General features: G+C 40.3%; 1 protein-coding gene across 3 annotated transcripts in view; it reads left to right on the forward strand.

Moving 5' to 3' along the window:
- DYM (dymeclin) overlaps positions 1-19,839 on the forward strand; it is a 210,797-nt gene that overhangs the window by 22,254 nt on the left and 168,704 nt on the right. Inside the window, exons 5-8 of one of the 3 annotated variants that reach the window (XM_066180700.1) lie at positions 880-1,016; positions 7,212-7,284; positions 7,545-7,649; positions 19,039-19,164. In XM_066180700.1, coding sequence (XP_066036797.1) covers positions 880-1,016; positions 7,212-7,284; positions 7,545-7,649; positions 19,039-19,164 — 441 coding nt within the window. The remainder of the gene's footprint in view (positions 1-879; positions 1,017-7,211; positions 7,285-7,544; positions 7,650-19,038; positions 19,165-19,839) is intronic. The other 2 variants (XM_066180703.1, XM_066180704.1) reach the window with 2 other exon arrangements.

Raw genomic sequence — 19,839 nt, forward strand, 5'->3', positions numbered from 1 at the left:
ATATCATGCAGCTGCTGTTGTTTTTGTTTGCCCCTTTCAGCAGTAGGAGAGAACTCCAAGAGGTTACTTGTGCAGAGCTGTGGGGTTTTTTTTTTGCAGGAGGCTTTCTGTAGTTGTTCCCTCACACCCACAGATAAATGTCCCACTTTCATCAGATCTGGAGCTGGAATTCCTCCTTGTTCCCAGGACTGCCATCAAGTTTTTTGCTTGCATCAAAAATGCAAAGTTACTTGTGCCCAGGTAGCTGTTGCTGTTTTAATCCTAAGCTACCTTGACAGCACAGCTGTGGGCAATAGTTGACTCTGTGCTGTTGCATGGGCTCCCCAGCAGTTGCTTACTGGAACTCAAAAAAATTTTATGCTGCTGTATTCCCTTTCATTCAGAAGGCTTGGAAAATACTTGTGTGTGTTGCATAAGAAGATCCTGCTGTATGGTGCTCATGGAGTCCATAAATGCCTATGTCACCTGAAGGCTATTTGCTTGGGAAAAGGGCTAAGGTTCAGGGAGCCAGGGAGTTTTCAGGTTTGAACCTGCTGGAAATTTTCAGATGTCTCTGTGCCTTGAGTCCATAGGGTCTAGAGACCTCCAAAAGTTTCCTGGACTGTTTGGTGAGTTCTTCAAAGAGTTCTGTCTGCTGTGATGTTTTTAGTGGTGCAAATGTAGTTTAGGAATAAGGTTGTATTTTCTAAGCTACTTTTGAATACATTCCCCTTGTGTTTTCTGTAACATCAGCTGCAGACTCCCTGCTTAAACATTTTGGCTTTTCCTTGCTTCAGCTGTAGAACTTTGTCCACTCTGACATCTATTTTCTTGTGTTTTTTGATGCGTGTTTGCTGGTGAAGCATTACTGATTCTTGTTTTTTCCTGCTTCTTTTCTAGCCACCTCTTTATCTGGCAGGCTCACAATGCACTGTTCATTATTTGCTGTTTGCTGAAGGTATTCATCAGTCGAATGTCAGAGGAGGAGCTGCAACTTCATTTTACTTACGAAGAGAAAGCAGGACCAAGCTCATATGGTGGGTACACACAAGTGCTAGTGAAACAAGCATCCCATGAGAAACTCAAATCTCCTGATGTTTGTAGTTGTGGCGCGTAGGGACATGGCTTAGTGCTGGACTAGTGAGTTAGGTTAATGGTTGTACTTGGTCTTAAGAGTCTTTTCCCTCAGATGCTTTAGGGCCAAGTAATTCTATGAGTCTACGTTTTTTTTGACTCCGAATCCCAAACTTTGCTTCAAAACCAGAAATTAAGTATCGCAGAGTTCAGTTTAGCTTAATCTGGCTTTTTTTGAACAGTTGTTGAGATGTGGTGCTTTACACCTACCTTGGGCTTTAGTGATTTTCGTGCAGTTTGGAAGGTGGTAGTGGTCCCCTTCAGAGGAACAGAAGAGAATTGTGGTGAAGGTGACAACATATGACCATTTGAACATTGATATTGCAATTCAGTGCATCTTTTCACATATTTTTCATAAACCAACAGCAGCCACGGGGTGGAATTAATGCTATTTTTAGAGATCTAGTGAAGGAAAGTAACAGTCCTATGGTTAGAATTGTCCCCTTGAGAAAGCAACTGCTAAAACTTGATTTGGGGGCAATAGCTTATCCAAGAGTATAAGTACAAGTAACAGTCAGAGAATTTAGGCAGAATTACTAAAATGGGGTCATGTCCAGGAAATGGAGTCTGTATTACACGAGATGAGAGGTCCTCAAGGAAGAAGCTGTTGTCTTTGAATAAGAACAATACAAATGCATTCAAAATCCATTGCATTACGGCAAAAAGACAGTCTGAACACTGCAACAAGTCTTTGTGTAGCCCTGTATGAGGATGCTCTCACAAAGTACATGATGGATAATGCTGCCACATGAGCCTTGATTTCTTTGGCTTTGGTGTGAATTGTGGAATCAGTTGAGGAAAAGCCCTCTAAGATCATCACGTCAGATGGCTAACCCAGCACTGCCAAGTCTGAGTACTGTTCAGTGTGTAATTGCATGTTGTTTGTTGCATGAGGCCTAAAAAGTCTAAGAGTGGCAGGGCAGTGTGAGTGTATGGTGTGAGAACAACCCCGAGTGTCTGACTCTGGATTTCCTGCAACGAGGACACGTGTTGCGAACACCGAATGGTGCTTGCTCATCCAGCAGTGAAAACTGTTCATTAAAATCTGTTTAACTCCTTGGCGCCTGCCAGTGCTCTGGGGAAATCAGAATTGTGGTGCCAAAGGATTAAGTGCTGCATGTTGAAATGGTTTAATGTATTTAAACTGTGATGAGTGATCTCCAGGAGGGAAGTCAGCTCGTTGATGCATTGGAAAGGAATATCTGCTGGTGTGTAAGCTATCCCTGCAGACTGCCTGTGAGTTTATTCCTGGATTTAAAAAATGGCTCACCTCTTGCTTCACTGTACAACGTGCTGCAGTGGGATGGGTGGAAAAGCTGAGACTTGTGTCATCTGGAACCCCTGCAATCTTTATTCCTTGCTCTGGGAGCTCCTCACCGTGTGATATGGAAAGTGATTCTTGTCACCAGGGTAGACCCATGTTTATACCATGTCTAGTAGCACTTGACTGTAATTCACAGTGACATTTATTAGCAATAATTCTGTGCATATTGATGGCAAATGTACTTAGCAATTACCTCTGAGCAGATTGTTCATGGGATGTTGTTGATTAGGAAGGTAATTGTGTGTGGTCTGCTGGTGAGGCAGGAAATGAGCTGCTCCTCGGCTCCTCTTTGGGTTTCCAGTTTGAGATGGTTCTTGTGAACTTCCTCAGTGTGCTGAGGTTCATAACATGGTGAGGTTATGCGGCCATTGGGTTTGATTCCTAAAAATCTTACTTTTAAATATCTACAGAAGGTGGTAACAAGGCATATACTTTCCTATAGCTCTTATGCTTAGCTGTAGGAACGTGAAGTCATCAATCATGAATGAATTGTAATGAACTGTAGTTGTGTTAGGACCTATTGAAAGTGAGCAGAAGAAAATTAAGTGGGTTTTTTTTGTATTTTTATAATTATTTGTATTTTTATAATTAAGTTTCACTTTCTTGAATTGGAAAATAGAATATTCTACTTGGAAAGTAGATTGTTCCTGTTATTATTATATATTTATTATCATATTATTAATCTATTATTAAAATATTATCATTCCTATATTCCTCTTAATTTTACATAGATTTATTAGTACTTTTATGGAAATTTTCCTGTCTTTGATGAACATGCTTTTTAAAAATTAAGTTCTTAGCCATTACTGTTTTTCATTTACCAGAGTTTGGCATTATTTATAATTCTCCAGTTGAGAGCATGATAAAACGAGTCTTATAAAAGACATAATTGTATGAACTGTATGATGTAAATGAAATATCCATATTAAAAAAAGTTTTAATACAAAATCTCTGGATTTTGAAGTTTCTGTATTTCCTTACTGCCTGGTCAGTAATTATTGGAAAGAACAACACAAGCAACCTCTCTACCCTGTGGTCCGTTTTCATATGCTTTGTTCAGCCTCCTAGCCTTCTGAGAAAAGGCTATTGTTCTTTTCAGGATCGTCTCACAACTCCTTTGGAAATCACTCTGTAGTGGTGTTTGTTTCCCTGTGAGCATCACATTTTTATCCTTCTGGTGGGACAGTACCTTCTGGTGCCACGCTCTCTGATTTAGGTACAGCTCAGAGCACGTAACTGCAGTGTCGGCACGTCAGGATGCTCATACTGCAGTCAGGCACCACATCAGCACCTGCTCCAGGATATTTGGTGTGTCAGGGAGAAGTGTGTAATTGTAATCTATGAGAGTGCTGCGTATGGAGAATATCCCTGTCACTGCTCTGAAATATAAACTGTATATGACGTAGCCGTGATTTTTCAGGGAGCATTTTTTGTAGCTGCCTTATCTGGAAGAATTCTCCTCCCAGGTTTTGCAGTTCATATGCTTTCACTTTTTCTGAATGTCCAGTTTGTACATTTTACTGCTAGACTGTGCTTGAGGCTCAGAAGAAAGCTGTGCAGTTGTGCTTTGTGTCATAAAATGGGATTTTTTTTTTGAGGTTTGAACGCCTAATGAATAAATTGCCCTGGATTGAGTCCCTGCTAATAGCGCTGTTATTGATTTCCTTGAAGAGAAGGCCTACCATTAATAGAAATGTATTCTTTTTGAGAAGTTTCAGATGGTTCTTTAGCCCAAGAATTGCAGCCTTTGCTCTGCATCCATAACTGGAATTTCCTTATAATTTTGGAGAATATTGCAGAATTTTGATTGCAGGAAAATCCACAGAGAGACTAAACCCATATACTTTAAGATTCAGCTGAAAATTTCCTGATATCAATAAATCCCAGACAGGAGTCAGCATTTGCTCAGCTGAAGCTGGAGTTAGTCCCACTAACACAAACCATTCATCTTTCCACTGTCTGTGTCCCATAATTTCACATGAAGGAAATGAGGGAAGGCAATCAATTTATGTATTCATTATTATCACTCATAAGTACAAGTTGTAAGTTTTTGAGATTATTTAGAGCTGGAGATCAAACTACAAAACCTGTGAAAGCTCTAAGTCTGTTTTGCAAGGAATTATTTATTTCATTGCTTGTGTCCAGGTTCTGTATGAGCAGCAGGGCAGAAAAACAAGTAGCATCTAAGATGAGGATATACCTTGTTGTGCCTGAATATCTTACAGATACTGATATTAAGCACATCCACCAGGTCAGATCTTACCAATATAGTAGTTAGGGTCTTGGGAAGATGGAGCTGAACTCGTTTTAGAACTGCCAGGGCCTCCTGGCATCTCTACTTTCCTCTGCATTTTACCTGTGTAGCATGTGCTAATCCAGTGTCTGTACAGTGTCTGTAATGTGTGTAAGTGTGTAACTTTAAAAAAGTAAAAACAAACAAAAGATTATTAAAAAAATCAGAAATATATATATATATATATATATATCAACCAACAAACCCCACAAAAAGTCAAAATCCATCAAATTATTTGCAAAATAAAATAATCCACATTTGAGGACTTAAATGTAGCTGATGAAAAAAGGGTACTTCAACATAACCAGACATTTTAATACCAGTGTAACTGCAGTCACTTCTGCAGTGGAGTTTGGAAGATGCACCTTTGTTTCCTCTCCCTGATCTAATTTTATCTGGACAGGTTCACCCTGTACTCACTTTCCCCAAGGCTTTACAGGTCTTTGATCCAAGTATGTGATCTATTAATGTGAATGAATCTTGTGTGTATTGTCTTTATCCTGCTGTTGAAAGGGGCATTGTTTGTGAAAACACAGAGTGTTCCGTGTTTATGGCTCTCTCTCACGTTATAGATTTGGCTTGCATCCTCCTCATTGTCTTGGCAAGATGAAAATTAAACAAGAATGTGTGCGCCCCAATTGGGAAAAGGATACAATAATTACTGTAGCTGAATGACATTGATTACAGCAATTAAGCTTTTTTCTTAAAAATTTGTTTTAAATAGCATCTTTCATTCTCTGTGACTGTGCTAACCCAGTGTTTTCTCCCTTTATTTTGAGTATTGTCTGAGGGAAAAGCCTTCTTTCATGTTCAAATAACCTTATTCTCTGTTCAGATGAGTTGTGCATACAGTGTGGCAGAATAAAATGATGTTTTAAAAACCTCAGCTCACTTCACTTTTCTAACCTTTTTCTTCTCACTTTCTTCTCTTAGGAGAAAAATTAGATACCTGTTGGGAACTAGTAGCAGTATTTCTTTATAAGCATTTTCTAGGTTCAGGAAGCCGTAGGAAAATGTCACATTCAGGTTACTTTAAAATATATTATCTGTGCTCCATTATTGGCTGTGGTTTCTGTCCAGGGTTAAATACTCTGAGCAGTTCTAGGTTTTACTAACAGGAGCTGCATTGTGTTACTCATGGGGGATTCTATATAAAGGAAACCATGTTTCCGTGATAAAAAACTGATTTCCTTTAGAATGTGCAGTTCACTAGGTGACAATTTTTAATGTGTTTTTAATAAACTGATTGTGGAAAGAAATAATTTTGCTTTATAGTGAATATTCCCCCTGGTGTGCTTCTTAAAACTGAGTTCTGGATTCAAGAGCAAACTTGGGTTAGGCAGAGTAACACTGCTGTAACCTGACTATAAAGCTGTGTTTATGGCAGGACTTATTTATTTGAAAGTACAAAATAAACAGGCATTTGGGCAATTATTGTGCTGCAGTGCTGTAATGTGGGGGATCAGCTATGCCACTCTTAGGCCATTCAGCACTATGAAACCTTCCACTTCTTTATGTTGTTGTAGGTTTCTCATCAGAATTTTATTTTTGAAAGCAGAATAAATCCTGATGAGCCAAGAGGTTTATCTTCTGGAGTTTTTTAGTACTATGTGATAACTTGAAGTGGTGTAATACAAGCTTTTTTTCTCAGCGAGTCTTGGAAGTCTTTTGTTACGGTTACTTTTAAAAATTACTGATGCAAAATATTGCCAATTTTATTGCTTAGAATGGTTGCAAGTTTTTAAATAATTCTGGATCACTGCATGCATTTTATCCCATTGTATATGACTAGAGAATCATTTCTGTTCCCTTGAAATGCACCATCTTGTCATGAAATGTGTAAAACTTCCTCAATAAATAAATATGTATTCATGAAAAAATTGCATCTATATTACTCTAGAGCAGCAGTGACACGCTCTGTAGCTGCATTCTTTTGTCATTCTTTTATATTGTTGCTCAGTGTATATTAGACAGATGAAACTGTCTCTCATTATTCTTTGCTTGGGTTTAAGAAACAGGGTGGGAAAATATGTGAAGTGCAAGAATTTTGAGAGGGCATTTAACTGTTGACCAGTGAGAAGTCACCCATGATTAGTTCAGCTGTTAGTAATAACACTGTTTAATATGATCTTCTGTAAGTGGTAAAGGAAGGCTTGATGTGTTGAATATTAGCACATACCAACAGTATGTGCTAATACCAATTAGCAACAATACCAACATCTCATTTAATTTATGCAGTTCTTATTACTTGTTTTCTTTTTTTTTTCAATGTAAAAAAGAGAAGGCATCACCATTTTTGCTGTTAATAATCTCAAGTGCTTTCTATTTCTGGAAAAAAAAAATCCCATCTCCTTTAACAGCTAGAACTTCTAGTGTTTGTTCCTTAATTAAGGTATTGATCATCTGCATTTGTGTGTTTGAATCTTCACTTTGTTTTGGTATTTGAAAACCCAGAAATCCTTTGCTATGTTTCTTTTTTAGGAACAGAGTGTGAAGACCTCATAGAAGAGTTGCTGTGTTGCCTCATCCAGCTCATTGTTGAAATTCCCCTCTTGTAAGTAGGCTTTTTTATTTTCTTTTTTTTTTTTTTCTTAGTCTTCTTTTATAAACTGAGCATTTGAGAGAGTATGAAACTTGTAGTAATGGGTTTATAATGTTTAAATAGTTGCATTTGAATGTTCCATGTGATGGAGCAGTACAGATAATGATAAGCTGCTGCCAGTGCCAGCCCTGAATATTCTGTTGGAAGAAGTACATGATGAACATCTCACACCCAGTTCAAACCATCAACAGAAGTTATTCCGTTTGTTTCAGGTACCCCTGTCAGCACACAGACAGTAACTGGTGGAAATGGTTGTGCTCATGGTACAGGGGAAGGTACAGTGGAGGTGTCACTTCAGCTCTGGGGTATGCAGTAAGGTGAAAACTAAAGTTCTTCTGCAGTTCTCTGGGGGTTTAAATTGCAAAAATAAATCGTGTTATGCTGTTTAATACTGATTTCTAAAATTCCAGTGAATTGATGTCTGAAGAAGGGACGAGAGAAATGAATAAGTGGAATGTTTCTGTAGATCTCCAGATTTGTTTTTATGGCTTTTTTTTCATGCATCTGTTGTGTTTGAGAGATGATGATTCCACGTCTTGTTGGGATATGTGTCATAAAACGTGCTTCAGTGTTTCATGTTGGAGAGCATGCTTTGTTTTTTTTGGGGGGGAAAAAAAAAGTGTTCTTTCACTTTTGTGGAAGTGTTCTGACGGGTTTTGACTTTCTTCCGCATGATAAACTTTATTAAAGATAAAGTGAGCAGTGTCTTTAGGATTAAATTGCAGAGTAGTCTGTGTCTAAAATGTAGCACCCCAACTAAAGCACTGCGGCTTTGGAGGAGCTTCAGATTGTCTGCTACAGCGTAGTACAGAGCTCTGCTGTCTTGTAGCAGGGATTGTTCTTTTGGCTGGAAAGCTGACAAAGATGCAATGTTTTTTGAAACATTGCTGTCATTAAATGCAGCTCTGTCAACATTAATGCGAGGGATTTGTGTAGGTAGAGCATAATGAATTAGTGCTGTGATTCAGAGTGTCATTCCACAGAGCTTGTCAGGACTTCCTGGAACAGATACACGCTTTGTTTGGAGCAGATTAGAGGAAATACAAAGGGCCGAGAGAACTGTGATATACGGGCAAGTTCATAAATCCTGCAGGGTTTTGTTTTTCTTTCTTGGAAGTACCAGTCTGTGTGTGTAGTCCTGTATCCTTTATTCTGCCTTTCAGCAGAAGAAAATACGCCGGCATGATTGTTCCTCACCCCCTTCAACAGCTGAACCTGTCAGCATCTCTGTTTCTGTGTGAATGTGGTTCCTGAAAGTGGAGGCAGCTGCTGAAAGCACTTAGATTACTATAAAATAGAATGCTAAAATGGCTTATTTGAAAAATAAATTATAAAGCCTGTGCATAATTTAATAGTCAGCTATATCAAAAACTTATGTTTCATAAGAGAGAGATGTGGAAGATTCTTGTTTTGTGATTGTTGTGGGGTTTTTTTTGTCAGATAAGATTTTTTAGCTGAATTTCTCCTGAAACAGCATGTTGCTGATTGCTAATAAATACTAACACTCACCAAAACACATATTACTGTCTTGTTTATCATTAGAATATGTTTAACAATGTGATAGTGCCTTAACTAAGAATTTTCTTCCTATATGATTGAAAGGGAAATAGGTAGGAGAAAGAAGATATTGGAATATTTGTGTTCTCTAATACACAGTCCAACTGTGTTCTTCGTGAAAGTGTTACAAGGTACTACTTTATTATTAATTTTGTTCAAGAGAGTGATCAGGATTCATAGTTTTCATAGTGAGTTTACTTCTTGCTTACCTCCCTCTCCCTCAGGTCAGGTATCACTAGAGATTCTTCCCGTTTTGTTGCAAGGGAGCAGTCCATTTCTGTCTTTGGCTGGAATGACTTGAGAGCTCCAAGCCTAGCATGTGAATCTGGGGAAGGAATAGATTGAATGGAATGCATAAAATATTCAAACTTGTGAGTGTCAGGACTTAGGATCACCTGTGAGAGAAAAGACAGCTTTGGCAGCTTGCAGAGGCACTGTAACAGAGTGTCTGTCCGTAAAGATAGTGTTACAGGTGAATTTTTATTGTGACAGACCATTAAAATTTCCGTGCTGAGCTGTTCTTCAAAGCGTCTTTCAGAATAGCAAAGATTTTGTTAGGAGCAGTCAGTAGTCTTAACAGAGGATTGTGACAATTAGTGTGTCCCTTGGGTTCTGCGATGCGGTTTGGTGAAGGAGTGGACACAGCTGGCAGCTGCTGTCTGAATATATTGCTTGTCTGCACCCCAGTTAAAGCTTACATTTTTCTCCTTCACGGAAACTGTAACGTTATTTTTAAAGCATGGAAGGCCATCTCCCTGTTCAGAATGCAGGAACAACGGCACCTGTGCAGCTGTCTTGCATTCCTTCCTTTTGAACTTGTTCTGAATGTCTCGTCAGGTGTTTGGGATACATGTGTGTGGTATTTTGCAGGCAGGTACATAGTTGTTCCAGGCTGGTTGGAGAGCAGCCCTGAGGAGAAGGGTTTTGGTATATTCTGATTGTACCCTAGAAGGTGGGAGAGGCTGGACTTGTCCCAGCGATGTGCACTAGGACCCAGAAACCCCACACCCCCTGGGCTGATCGCCAGCGTGGGCAGCAGGGGAGGGGGATCCTGCCCCTCTGCCCCTGTGCTCAGGTGAGAGCCCACCTGCAGAGCTGCCCCAGCCCTGGCTCCAACAGCACAAGGACGTGGAGCTGCTGCAGCCAGTGCAGAGGAGGCCACGGAGATGCTGCCAGGGCTGGAGCCCCTCTGCTCTGGAGCCAGCCTGGGACACCTGGGGCTCTTCAGCTGCACAAGAGAAGGCTCCAGGGAGAGCTCCCAGCCCCTGCCAGGGCCTCAAGGGGCTCCAGGAGAGCTGCACAGGGACTGGGGACAAGGCCTGCAGGGACAGGACACGGGCAATGGCTTCCCAGTGCCAGAGGGCAGGGCCAGATGGGATCTGGGGAAGGAATTGGTGGGTGTGAGGGTGGGGAGGCCCTGGCACAGGGTGCCCAGAGCAGCTGTGGCTGCCCCTGCATCCCTGGGAGTGTCCCAGGCCAGGCTGGACATGGCTTGGAGCAACTTGGGACAGTGGAAGGTATCCCTGCCCATGGCAGGGGGTGGGAGTGAATGAGCTTGGTGGTCCCTTCCAACCCAAACCATCCTGGGATTCTAAATGTACGAAGTTTGGGCTTGGCAGGGACACTGAATTCATGAAGGCTCCAGTCCTTTTATGAGTATAGGCAGATGTCACTCACCTCTGAGCTTGCTCTAGGTATCAGTCTTGGCAGAATAAGCTCATTCCTGCCCACAAAACAACCTACAGCATGCTTGGAAATTGCAGGTGGACTGTATTTCTCAAAATTAATAAAGAAGGTCTGGGGTGTGGAAGAAGATAAATGTCAAATCTCTGTCCCTTATTATGAAATGTAACTTCTTTGTTGTTGTTGAGAAAAGCTGCAGAGTCTTTCTGGGAGGCAGAGCATTTCTGGAAGTGTCTCAGTTTTTTACAGGGATTTTAAGAAAATCTTTCTCAAAGTTAGTTTGTATTGGAAAAGGCAAATGTGCTTTAAGGCAGAAATAGGCTACAGTAGGGACTCTGGGACTCTGCAACATTGTGATACTTTCTGAGAGTTATTAAAAATATCTTGAAAAAAATACCTTTCTGAAAAACAGGCTGTGCTGCATTGTACAAAATGCCAAGGATAAAGGTTTCAGGTTTAATTTTATAGACAATACGGTTCTCAATAATTAGACTTGTGCAGTCCCTTATAACACTTGTGTTACCTTCTGTTGATGTTTGATTTATGATTCCCTTGGGTGTGCTATGGATACTCTGCTTTTTCTTTGGTTTTGCTAGTGTTAGCACTCCAGAGTGTACGCTAATGATTGGAACTGCATAGTCGGCAAAAAGATACAATGTTAGCATTTAATTGTATGACTTCTATGTAGAAACTATTGCTAACATTTTGTTGCAGGACGGAGCTCCCAAAGCTTTAAATTATAAAGGCTTCTCTCAGCAGCTTGTTAAGAGCTTGTATCCATAACTGAACATCTGGTTGTTATCAGTGCATTTTCACTTCATTAAAAACTATAAATGCATGTGGAGGAAAAATGAAATACTGTGATCTAGTTACATCACTCCTAAGTAGCACCCTGTGGTGCCAGTACAAGTTTGTTGATATTTCTATTACATTCCCTTATTTTCTCTAGTTATGGTTGTTTTAGGGTACAGTCTTAGTTGTTTGGAAATTTATATGTTGACAATGTTTTGACTAATTTAGGGATGCTCGCTGCATTTTATGGGAGCTTAAAAGTTAAATGTAGGAGGAAGAAAGGCAATACAATTGATTATAAAGCTCTACAGAATAACTGCAGTGTAGGAAGGTGCCGTGTACAGATGATGAGAAATGTTTAGGTTTTCTTTCTTGCCAGTTGTGAGCAGCAAAGAGATTAAGAAATGTTTTCTGTTCTAGCTCAGGAGTGCCATATTTTAATTATTTGTGTTACTTTCAAAAGAATAGGTCAGAATAGTGCTTTTTAAAGAGAGCCTATTGAAGGAATTTTTATCAAGATAGTAGTAGCTCCATTATTTGGAAAACATGTGACCTTTGCATTTTTGGCAACTTTGTCTTATCATCAAAGGCAAACATCCATCTGTTGCAACTGAGGTTGAAGGCAGTGAAAACATCCAAACTGAGAGAGACTTGTGTTGCTGCACTTTGAAGAGCCTCGAAGTTTAAGGCTATTGTGCTCTGTTTATGAGGGATTCATATAAAGGGAGTTTTATTTGCTGCTGTGCCTTGGGGTAGTGCAGCAAATAAAACATATTTATGTATTTGGAAGATTTTCTTAATCACTTGTGTCCTGATTTCTAGTGGTAGATATGTGGTGTCTTAGGTGTCTAAAGATCCTGAGTAGGGGAACCTTTATCTGTATCACATGCACTTACTCTGTTCTAGTTTAGTTTTTATTTTAGACTTAGATCAGTATTTCTCTACGACCTATCTGTTCACTAGGTGCACTTTAATTTGTAACAAACTTCCTCACCTCAAAGCACAGTATCAGAGGTCTGTGCAGTTTTTCATGCTATGTATCATATTCCTAATAATCTGCTTTCTGATTCGGTTTTCAACCCTGTTTTCACAAAAGATGGTGGGTGTTGAAAAACCTCTGGTTGCAGGTATCTGGGTCTCAACAGCAAAGACATAGACTGTGGAGCAGGCCTGCTTTTCACTTAGGCTGCATCACTGTAATGCAGAACATGGTTCCTGTGGTCTGGCTCTGTTTAGAACTCTCAGATGGTCTAATGTAGTTGTTTGACCATCTTCTCTTTCCTGGGGGTTGAAAGCTACACCTGGGTGTCTCTGCAGCTGTCCATTTTTATGGAAATTTGGACTGCTCTCTTGTGTTCTGTTGCTTGAAAAGTAATGTCTTTCAATTAGTTTTAGTGGGTATTGGTAACAGTCATATATCATTGGTAATATGAAAAATAAATAGAGAACAATACAGCTTCTCTGTGCAACATTTAGAAGTCCAGAATTTCTTCTAGTATTTTTAATCTGTGGAGGGAAAAAATAAATATAAGTGAGGTGAAAATATAGATAGTCACATAGTCTCAGGTGGTGTAGGAACAGGTCTGTGAAAAAAGGTTTTCGAGTCCAGGTGTCATGTTAATCCTTTAGGTACTGCGTTTAGAGTATTTCCATGTTGTTGATGCTGCCAGGGCTGGAGCCCCTCTGCTCTGGAGCCAGCCTGGGACACCTGGGGCTTTTCAGCTGCACAAGAGAAGGCTCCAGGGAGAGCTCCCAGCCTCTGCCAGGGCCTCAAGGGGCTCCAGGAGAGCTGCACAGGGACTGGGGACAAGGCCTGCAGGGACAGGACACGGGCAGTGGTTTCCCAGTGCCAGAGGGCAGGGCCAGATGGGATCTGGGGAAGGAATTGGTGGCTGTGAGGGTGGGGAGGCCCTGGCACAGGGTGCCCAGAGCAGCTGTGGCTGCCCCTGGATCCCTGGAAGTGTCCAGGACCAGGTTGAATGGGGCTTGAAGGTTTATTGGAAGGCGTCCCTGCCCATGGCGGAGTGTGGAATGAGATGATTTTTAAGGTCCCTTCCAACCAAAACCATTCTGGGATTTTTTGTTTTCTCATTCTGTTCTTCTCCCAGTTGAGAATACCCAGTGTGGGGGGATGCAGTACGAAATGTCAGAGATGCTTTCTACTTCCAGTCAGTGTTTGCTGAGTGCCCCCTTGGGACATCTCCCAAATGTTTGGAGTCAGCTGTAATGAGTGTAGAGCATTATCAGCTGCCACAGTGCATATGTGCCATCAGTGAGTGTAAAATTAGGAGTGTTTCCAAGAGGAAAGATTATGTTCTCTTTGAGTTGTTGTACTTGTATCCTGAGACTGATAGCCAGATATTGTACTTGCTTTTCAGTTTTCAAAAATGATCCTATTCTCTGTGGTGACTCCTCTTTCACCTTTCTGGTGGGCCCTCAGGAAGCAGGGAAATGAAACCTGGTTCCTGTATGATTTGAGACTTTTTGTATGAATCAGCCCTTTTGGCAACTCTCCTAAATTAGAAAATGGGTTACCTTTTAACCTTTTAATACTCGGAGTAGACAGCTCTGGCTGGGTGAAAGTTCAGGAAAATATTTGAACAGAGAGGGGGCTTGGTCTAGGGGTGGGAATTGAAATTTGAAGTTTAGTTTTGACTGTTCAGGCTGTTTGCTCTGAAGGTGTGAAATCATTTATGAGCTCTCAGCCTCTGTGTGCTGATAGAGAAATAGCTGCATTTCACTGAGTAATTAAAGTGTTTACAACAGCATGTGCCTTCAGAGTGTTAATTGGAGTTTGTAGCTGAGATTTTCCTCTATGGTGCCTCTGTACTTCACCTTGGTTCCTCTGTCACAGACCTCTCTCTCACAGGCAGGGAACAAAGCTGAATGATTGGGAGCACAGAAAGCACTTGTGAGTGGTGCTTGGCCTTGGAGAGAAGCCAGCAGCAGCAGGATGGTGACACATAGGTAGATTGTTGAAGTTCTTGGTAGGTGATGCTGATAGGAGGCAATCCACATGATTTTGAATGGATAAAGCAGATGCCAGGATACTGGGGAGCTGTGGTCTTAACAGGACCATAGTTCTTTTTTTGGGTGATTGCATCATTTGGAAACAGTATTTGGGCTAAGGTTGGACAGGGCTTGGAGCAACCTGGTCCTGTGAAAGGTGTTGCTGTCTGTGTCAGAGGGTGGAACTGGATGACCTTTAAGGTCCCTTCTGACATAAATCGGTCTCGGATTCAGTGATTCTAAGTTGCAAGTTTGCCACCAAAGTTAATAAATAAAATAAATCAACTAAAATATATGTTCTTGGTGGAAGACCAGAAGAGAAGTGATGTTCTCTCCAGTCCATATCCTGGAAGAATTAGGTACTGCATCAATTTCTTCTAAAGCAGTACTACTGTGTGTGTAAATGCAGTGCTCCTTTAAAGCAGCGCTGCATTTAGACACACAGCAGTACTGCTTTAGAAGAAATCGGTGCAGTTCCTAATTCTGACATAGCAGATTAAGATGGAACGTGGTCTGACTCAGTAGAATTTATTTCCTGGTGGTTGTGGACTCTCCATCCCTGGCAGTGTCCCAGGCCAGGCTGGATAGGGCTTGGAGCAACCTGGGATAGTGGAAGGTGTCCCTGCCCGTTTCAGGGAATGGGACTGGATGAGCTTCAAGGTGCCTCGCAGCCCAAACCATTCTGTGATTCCAATTTTTGTCTTTTGATTTACTGAGTTGTTATCTAATGATTACTGTAAATCATACAACTCCTTCGTTGTTTAATTTAAAAGTTTTTATTGAAATGATCTGGCATCTTTTGCTTTTGGAAGGAGTCCATTGATGTATCAGTTTTTCATTGAAATGCAGACAACAAACACGTGTTAAATACACACATTTGTTATGCTAGTATTGGGGAATCTTGCATTTTGGAGCTCCTCATTCTATGAAGAGTCCATAATTTAACATAATCTCAGATAGACATGGTGTGATGTGTCTTTTCTTCAGAGAGTACATGTTTATGCATAGGGTTTGCTGCCAGAAATCAGTTTTAGCTTGGGTGTCACATGGGAGAGGCTGGACCTGCTCCATCCGGTCCAAGGATGTCACTGCGGGCGAGGTGTGATGCCAGGAGGACAGCTGCCTGGGAGAAGAGGAGAGCCCAAATGCAGGGGAGAAATGATTGCCATGAATTCCAGACTTCAGTCTATCTCAGATTCTTTCCGTGTGAAATACGTGTGTTTTGAGAGACAGACCTGTAGTATCTGCCAGCAGGTCTACCTGATGTGGCAATGAATCTCCCTTTGGAAAGGAGAGGGAGGGAATAAGATGAAAAAATTGAGAATAACTGAAGAATTCCCAAAAGGGAAAATCCAAAAGAAGAGAACGACCTCTGCATGTTTTGGTACATAACTTTATGAAGTCCATTTACGCAGAACATGAGCTCTAATTGTGGATTTTTTATTTGGTTTGTAAGACACTTGAGAAGGAAAAAAATGCCACAGGACTCAAAACAACATGCAGCTATTCTGGCTTTCTGAAATAAGTAACTAAATAATTTTGACATGTAATTGATACATGAGTTCATTATTTCTAGTTTCCTTCTTATCTGCAGGCAAACAGTTTTCAGGGGAAGTTGGAGATCAGCATGAATTCCATATAAAGTCATTCTATATGACCAGTAGCTTTGAATAAAATAAAAAAAAAATCAAAACCAAGACTCCCTATTATATAGTCTCTCAGTATAAATAAACAATACGTTTTTTGAAGTTGAAGAGGTTCCTGGTTGTTCTTGTGATCCTTTAGAAATGCCCGAGTTTCAGAAAACCATACATTTGACCCTTGATGGAGAAAATAATTTTGCTCTGAAGCTTTATCCTTGTGCTGATAAATTAAGGGCGACTGAACCTGAGGGGTTACTCCAGGTATCAGGACCCTGCTTGTGTTTATGTCAGAGCAGATTTAATTTGAACAGATTCTGCAGGTTTGAGTGGAGTGTTTCTACAGTTAAATGTGCCCTGTCTGGGTTTTGAACTTAGAGAAAATGAGAATAACTCACTAAGTGGGACTGCTTGAATTTATCTTTTTTTTTTTTTTTTTCTATTAGATTTTTTGAAAGCGGGTTTTTTTTTTTTCTCATAAAATGTACTTAATACGGTACAGTAATCTCGTAGTTTATTTTTTTATGCTGATTCTTATCAAAACAGAAAATCATTTTGTAATGTTTCCTCGAATTTTCTATTCCACTTGTGTGGGTTATCATAAAAATAAATGGATGAATGATTGAAATAGAGAAAAAGTATAAAAAAATGTTTTAAAAGTACAAAAAATTTGTTACTTCTCTGAACAGTGACCCAGTGCTTGTTGTAGTATGTCATGAAGTTATTACCCTTTTGATTTATCACCCTGGGGAGACACTGTTCTTGTATCCTCAGCCTTTGTCATAATGATAAGTTTCTCAAAGTTTTTCTTACAATATCAAAAATGTATTTTCTCGAACCTTTGCTTTCATTTTGATAGAAAAACATTTCTTTGGGGTTTTTTTTGTTTTTTTTGCCGGTGGCTGAACCTTTGATAATTGATATGTGCATAAATGTCCTCTCTGCTTTGCTTGGGATGCGTGTGGGTGGCGGATTGCACAGCACCCCCGGTTTGGAGAGGGAGCAGGCACTGTTCCTAGTGCAGCCTCGCTCCTGGCTGAGATGAATTTGCAGTGGAACCAGATCAGAGCGTAACCTCTGGCCTGATCTAATTATCAGCATTTACACTGGCGAACTTCCTCGGGAGTGGGCAAAAAGTCAGGTAACTTGCAGAGAGTAAAAGTAATTCAAAAGGACGTCGTGATTCTCAGGAAAATGTTACTTAGGCAGCATGTCCTTTCCCAACCCACAAATTCAAATGTTTGGGATTCAAATACTCAAATGAGGCGAGAGAAAATAAAAAACCAGTGAATTTGCACAATCTTCACTTTTAAAAACATTTTTGTGTGAGAGGTGGTGCAGTTCTGTGGATTGTGATCCAGGAAATCGTGATTCCAGTTTGCACTTGGCTTTGTGTAAATAACTGCACCCTGCAGAAACTCTGGCCTGGAGCTGCTGCAGCAGACCTTGTCTATGCATAGCGACGCAGGAAATTCTTCTTTTCACACTTCACAGTAATGCATGTTGTTTACAGCATATCTGGCAGCACACTTGGGAATATTAAGCTATTTGATTGTTAAAAATTAGACTGATTTCTTCTAAATAAAATCCTGTGTATTTCAGTGAGGACCACACCAGCTCTGGCCCTGAGACTAGTGAAAATATAGTTTTTTGTGGGGTTAATTTGTTTTGCTTTGGGAGATTGCACTGTAGTTTTCAAGTCATTGTTTGAAAGAACATTTAGTTTAAAGCTTATATGTTTTCTAACTGTTGAGAATAAAATTTTTGCAAGGTGACGTAACAAAGAAAAATTTAGCCCCACTGATTAAACAACATCGATGCTGATTTGTTCTTTGGTGTTTTGATTTTTAAAAAATCCTAAATGGAGGTACTATTAAATATTTGCATTTGACAATAATAAACAGATTTTGAACTTCCGGTAGGTCCCAGGTCAGAAAACCTTGGTAATTGTTGGAGGGAAACCATTTTAACTTAGCAATACTGGGTTGTGAAGCATACTGTGGGAATTTAATAGTGACAGTGGAAGAAGCATTAAAAGGAGTTATGGTAATGATAACAATACTTGATAACAATATTTCAGATGGTGCTGTTGCACCAAATGAAGTACCTCCTTTTGTAGGACGTGAAAATGGTCTTTGGTTCAAAGTAAGAATAGCACTGGTTCTTATCCAAGTTAGTTCATTGTGTTTTTTAAAAGGTTTCTTGAAGTCTGCAATTTGTTACTGATTAAGGAGGCAAATGCCATTTTTCTCTCCCTTTTAAAACAAGATTTGTAACAAAGTCATTACAGGCAGAGGTGGGAACAGAAAGCACAAGATATTTTTAATAGTGTGCCCGTCATCTGTTCTGCTGTACAGCCATTCCTAATCATCCTGAGCTAAATGAACTTTGCTGAACTGTCTGGTGTCTGTATTTAAGGATTGCAGCTCATTCCTTGTGATTATCTGTAATACCGTGAAACTTCCTACTTCCCTGTCACCTCAAAAAACACCATTTAAAACTGAACAATGTATGTGGCATCCTGATACCCTGAGCGTTTTGTACACTTGAGCTGGCATTTGTATATTACGTTCCTCTCATAGGGATCCAATTTTCTTGGCAGATGGAGCTGTGTTGGGCTAGCTGGACATTTATTCTCTCACTTAGCATGATGGTTTTGCGACAATTTTGTTGAACAGTACAAAGGACACACTTCTGAGAGAGACTTATTATTTTTGGGGAGAAGTGTAGTCTATCAATTTCAACTTGAGTGCTGTGAGCAATACCTCTTTTTACATTGTTTTGTCCTTTGACATATGATAAAAGTGCTTTTTTCTAAATAAGAAATTTCTTATTTCTGAAAAAACAACCCATTTTTGGTACGAAATGATTCTGGGTTTCTGGAATTTGTTGTTTACATGTTCCCAGTTGAAACTCTCTGTGCTACACAGTGTATAGCTTCAGGTGTAGCTACCAGGTATTCTTGGAAACCAGCTTGTAAACAACCCAGTAGACTAATCTCTGTAATTTTCCCTCTATTCTGCAGAGACATTACATACAGCATTTCTTTGGAAGCCGTGACAACTCTGATCGTGTTCCTCTCCTGCCAATTATTCCACAAAGAGATTCTGCGAGAGAGCATCATTCACAGATACCTGATGCATGGTCGATGGTATGTCCTGCCCTGGGTGCTGCCTGAGGGCGAAGCAAACGCTGCTGGTTTCTTTGTGCCTGAAAACAGAAGGCAGCAAAAATGTTACTTTTGATAGAAAATTTGTCCTGCTCGAAAGAAAAGAGGACAGAAAAGCGAACATCTGTATAGGCTCCTGGAGGGATTTGGGTGGAAATCTCTCAGCCCAGACTTCAGTCAAACTAATTTGGAAATAATTTTTATATTTTGAGGGTAGTTTCATGGGCTTAAAACAGCATTTACTTTATGGGGTGGTTTCTTGATTCAGCAGTGAGCCTTGTAGCACTGCAGCCTAGGGAGCTCAGGTCCCTCAGAAATGCTAGAGCTTTCTTCCCATCCAGATAAGCAGCAGTCCTTGGAAAGAGGAAGACACGTGCTGTGCTGAGCTGAAGGGAGCACTTAGCTGTGGGTAAACTTGGTTGTGTGAGTAATACCACTTGTTCTGGCAAGCTGGTGGTTGTGTTCAACTGCTTTCAAGGTGGCTTACATGCATTTTAGTCAGGCTCCCATTCGTTCTCTTTCAACCTCAAGTTTCATGTGGGCAGATTTCTCATAAATGTATTTATTCTCTGGTTTCCTGAAGCTACTGCTAGGTGTAAGAGACTACTCTGACATGCAGGGAAAGGAGGGAGGCTCAGCTTGAAGCACAGGGCAAAC

The sequence above is a fragment of the Chamaea fasciata genome, unplaced genomic scaffold, assembly GCF_029207755.1.
Source record: "Chamaea fasciata isolate MVZ Bird 193981 ecotype frontalis unplaced genomic scaffold, bChaFas1.0.hap1 SCAF_4, whole genome shotgun sequence".
In the NCBI taxonomy this organism is placed as follows: domain Eukaryota; kingdom Metazoa; phylum Chordata; class Aves; order Passeriformes; family Sylviidae; genus Chamaea; species Chamaea fasciata.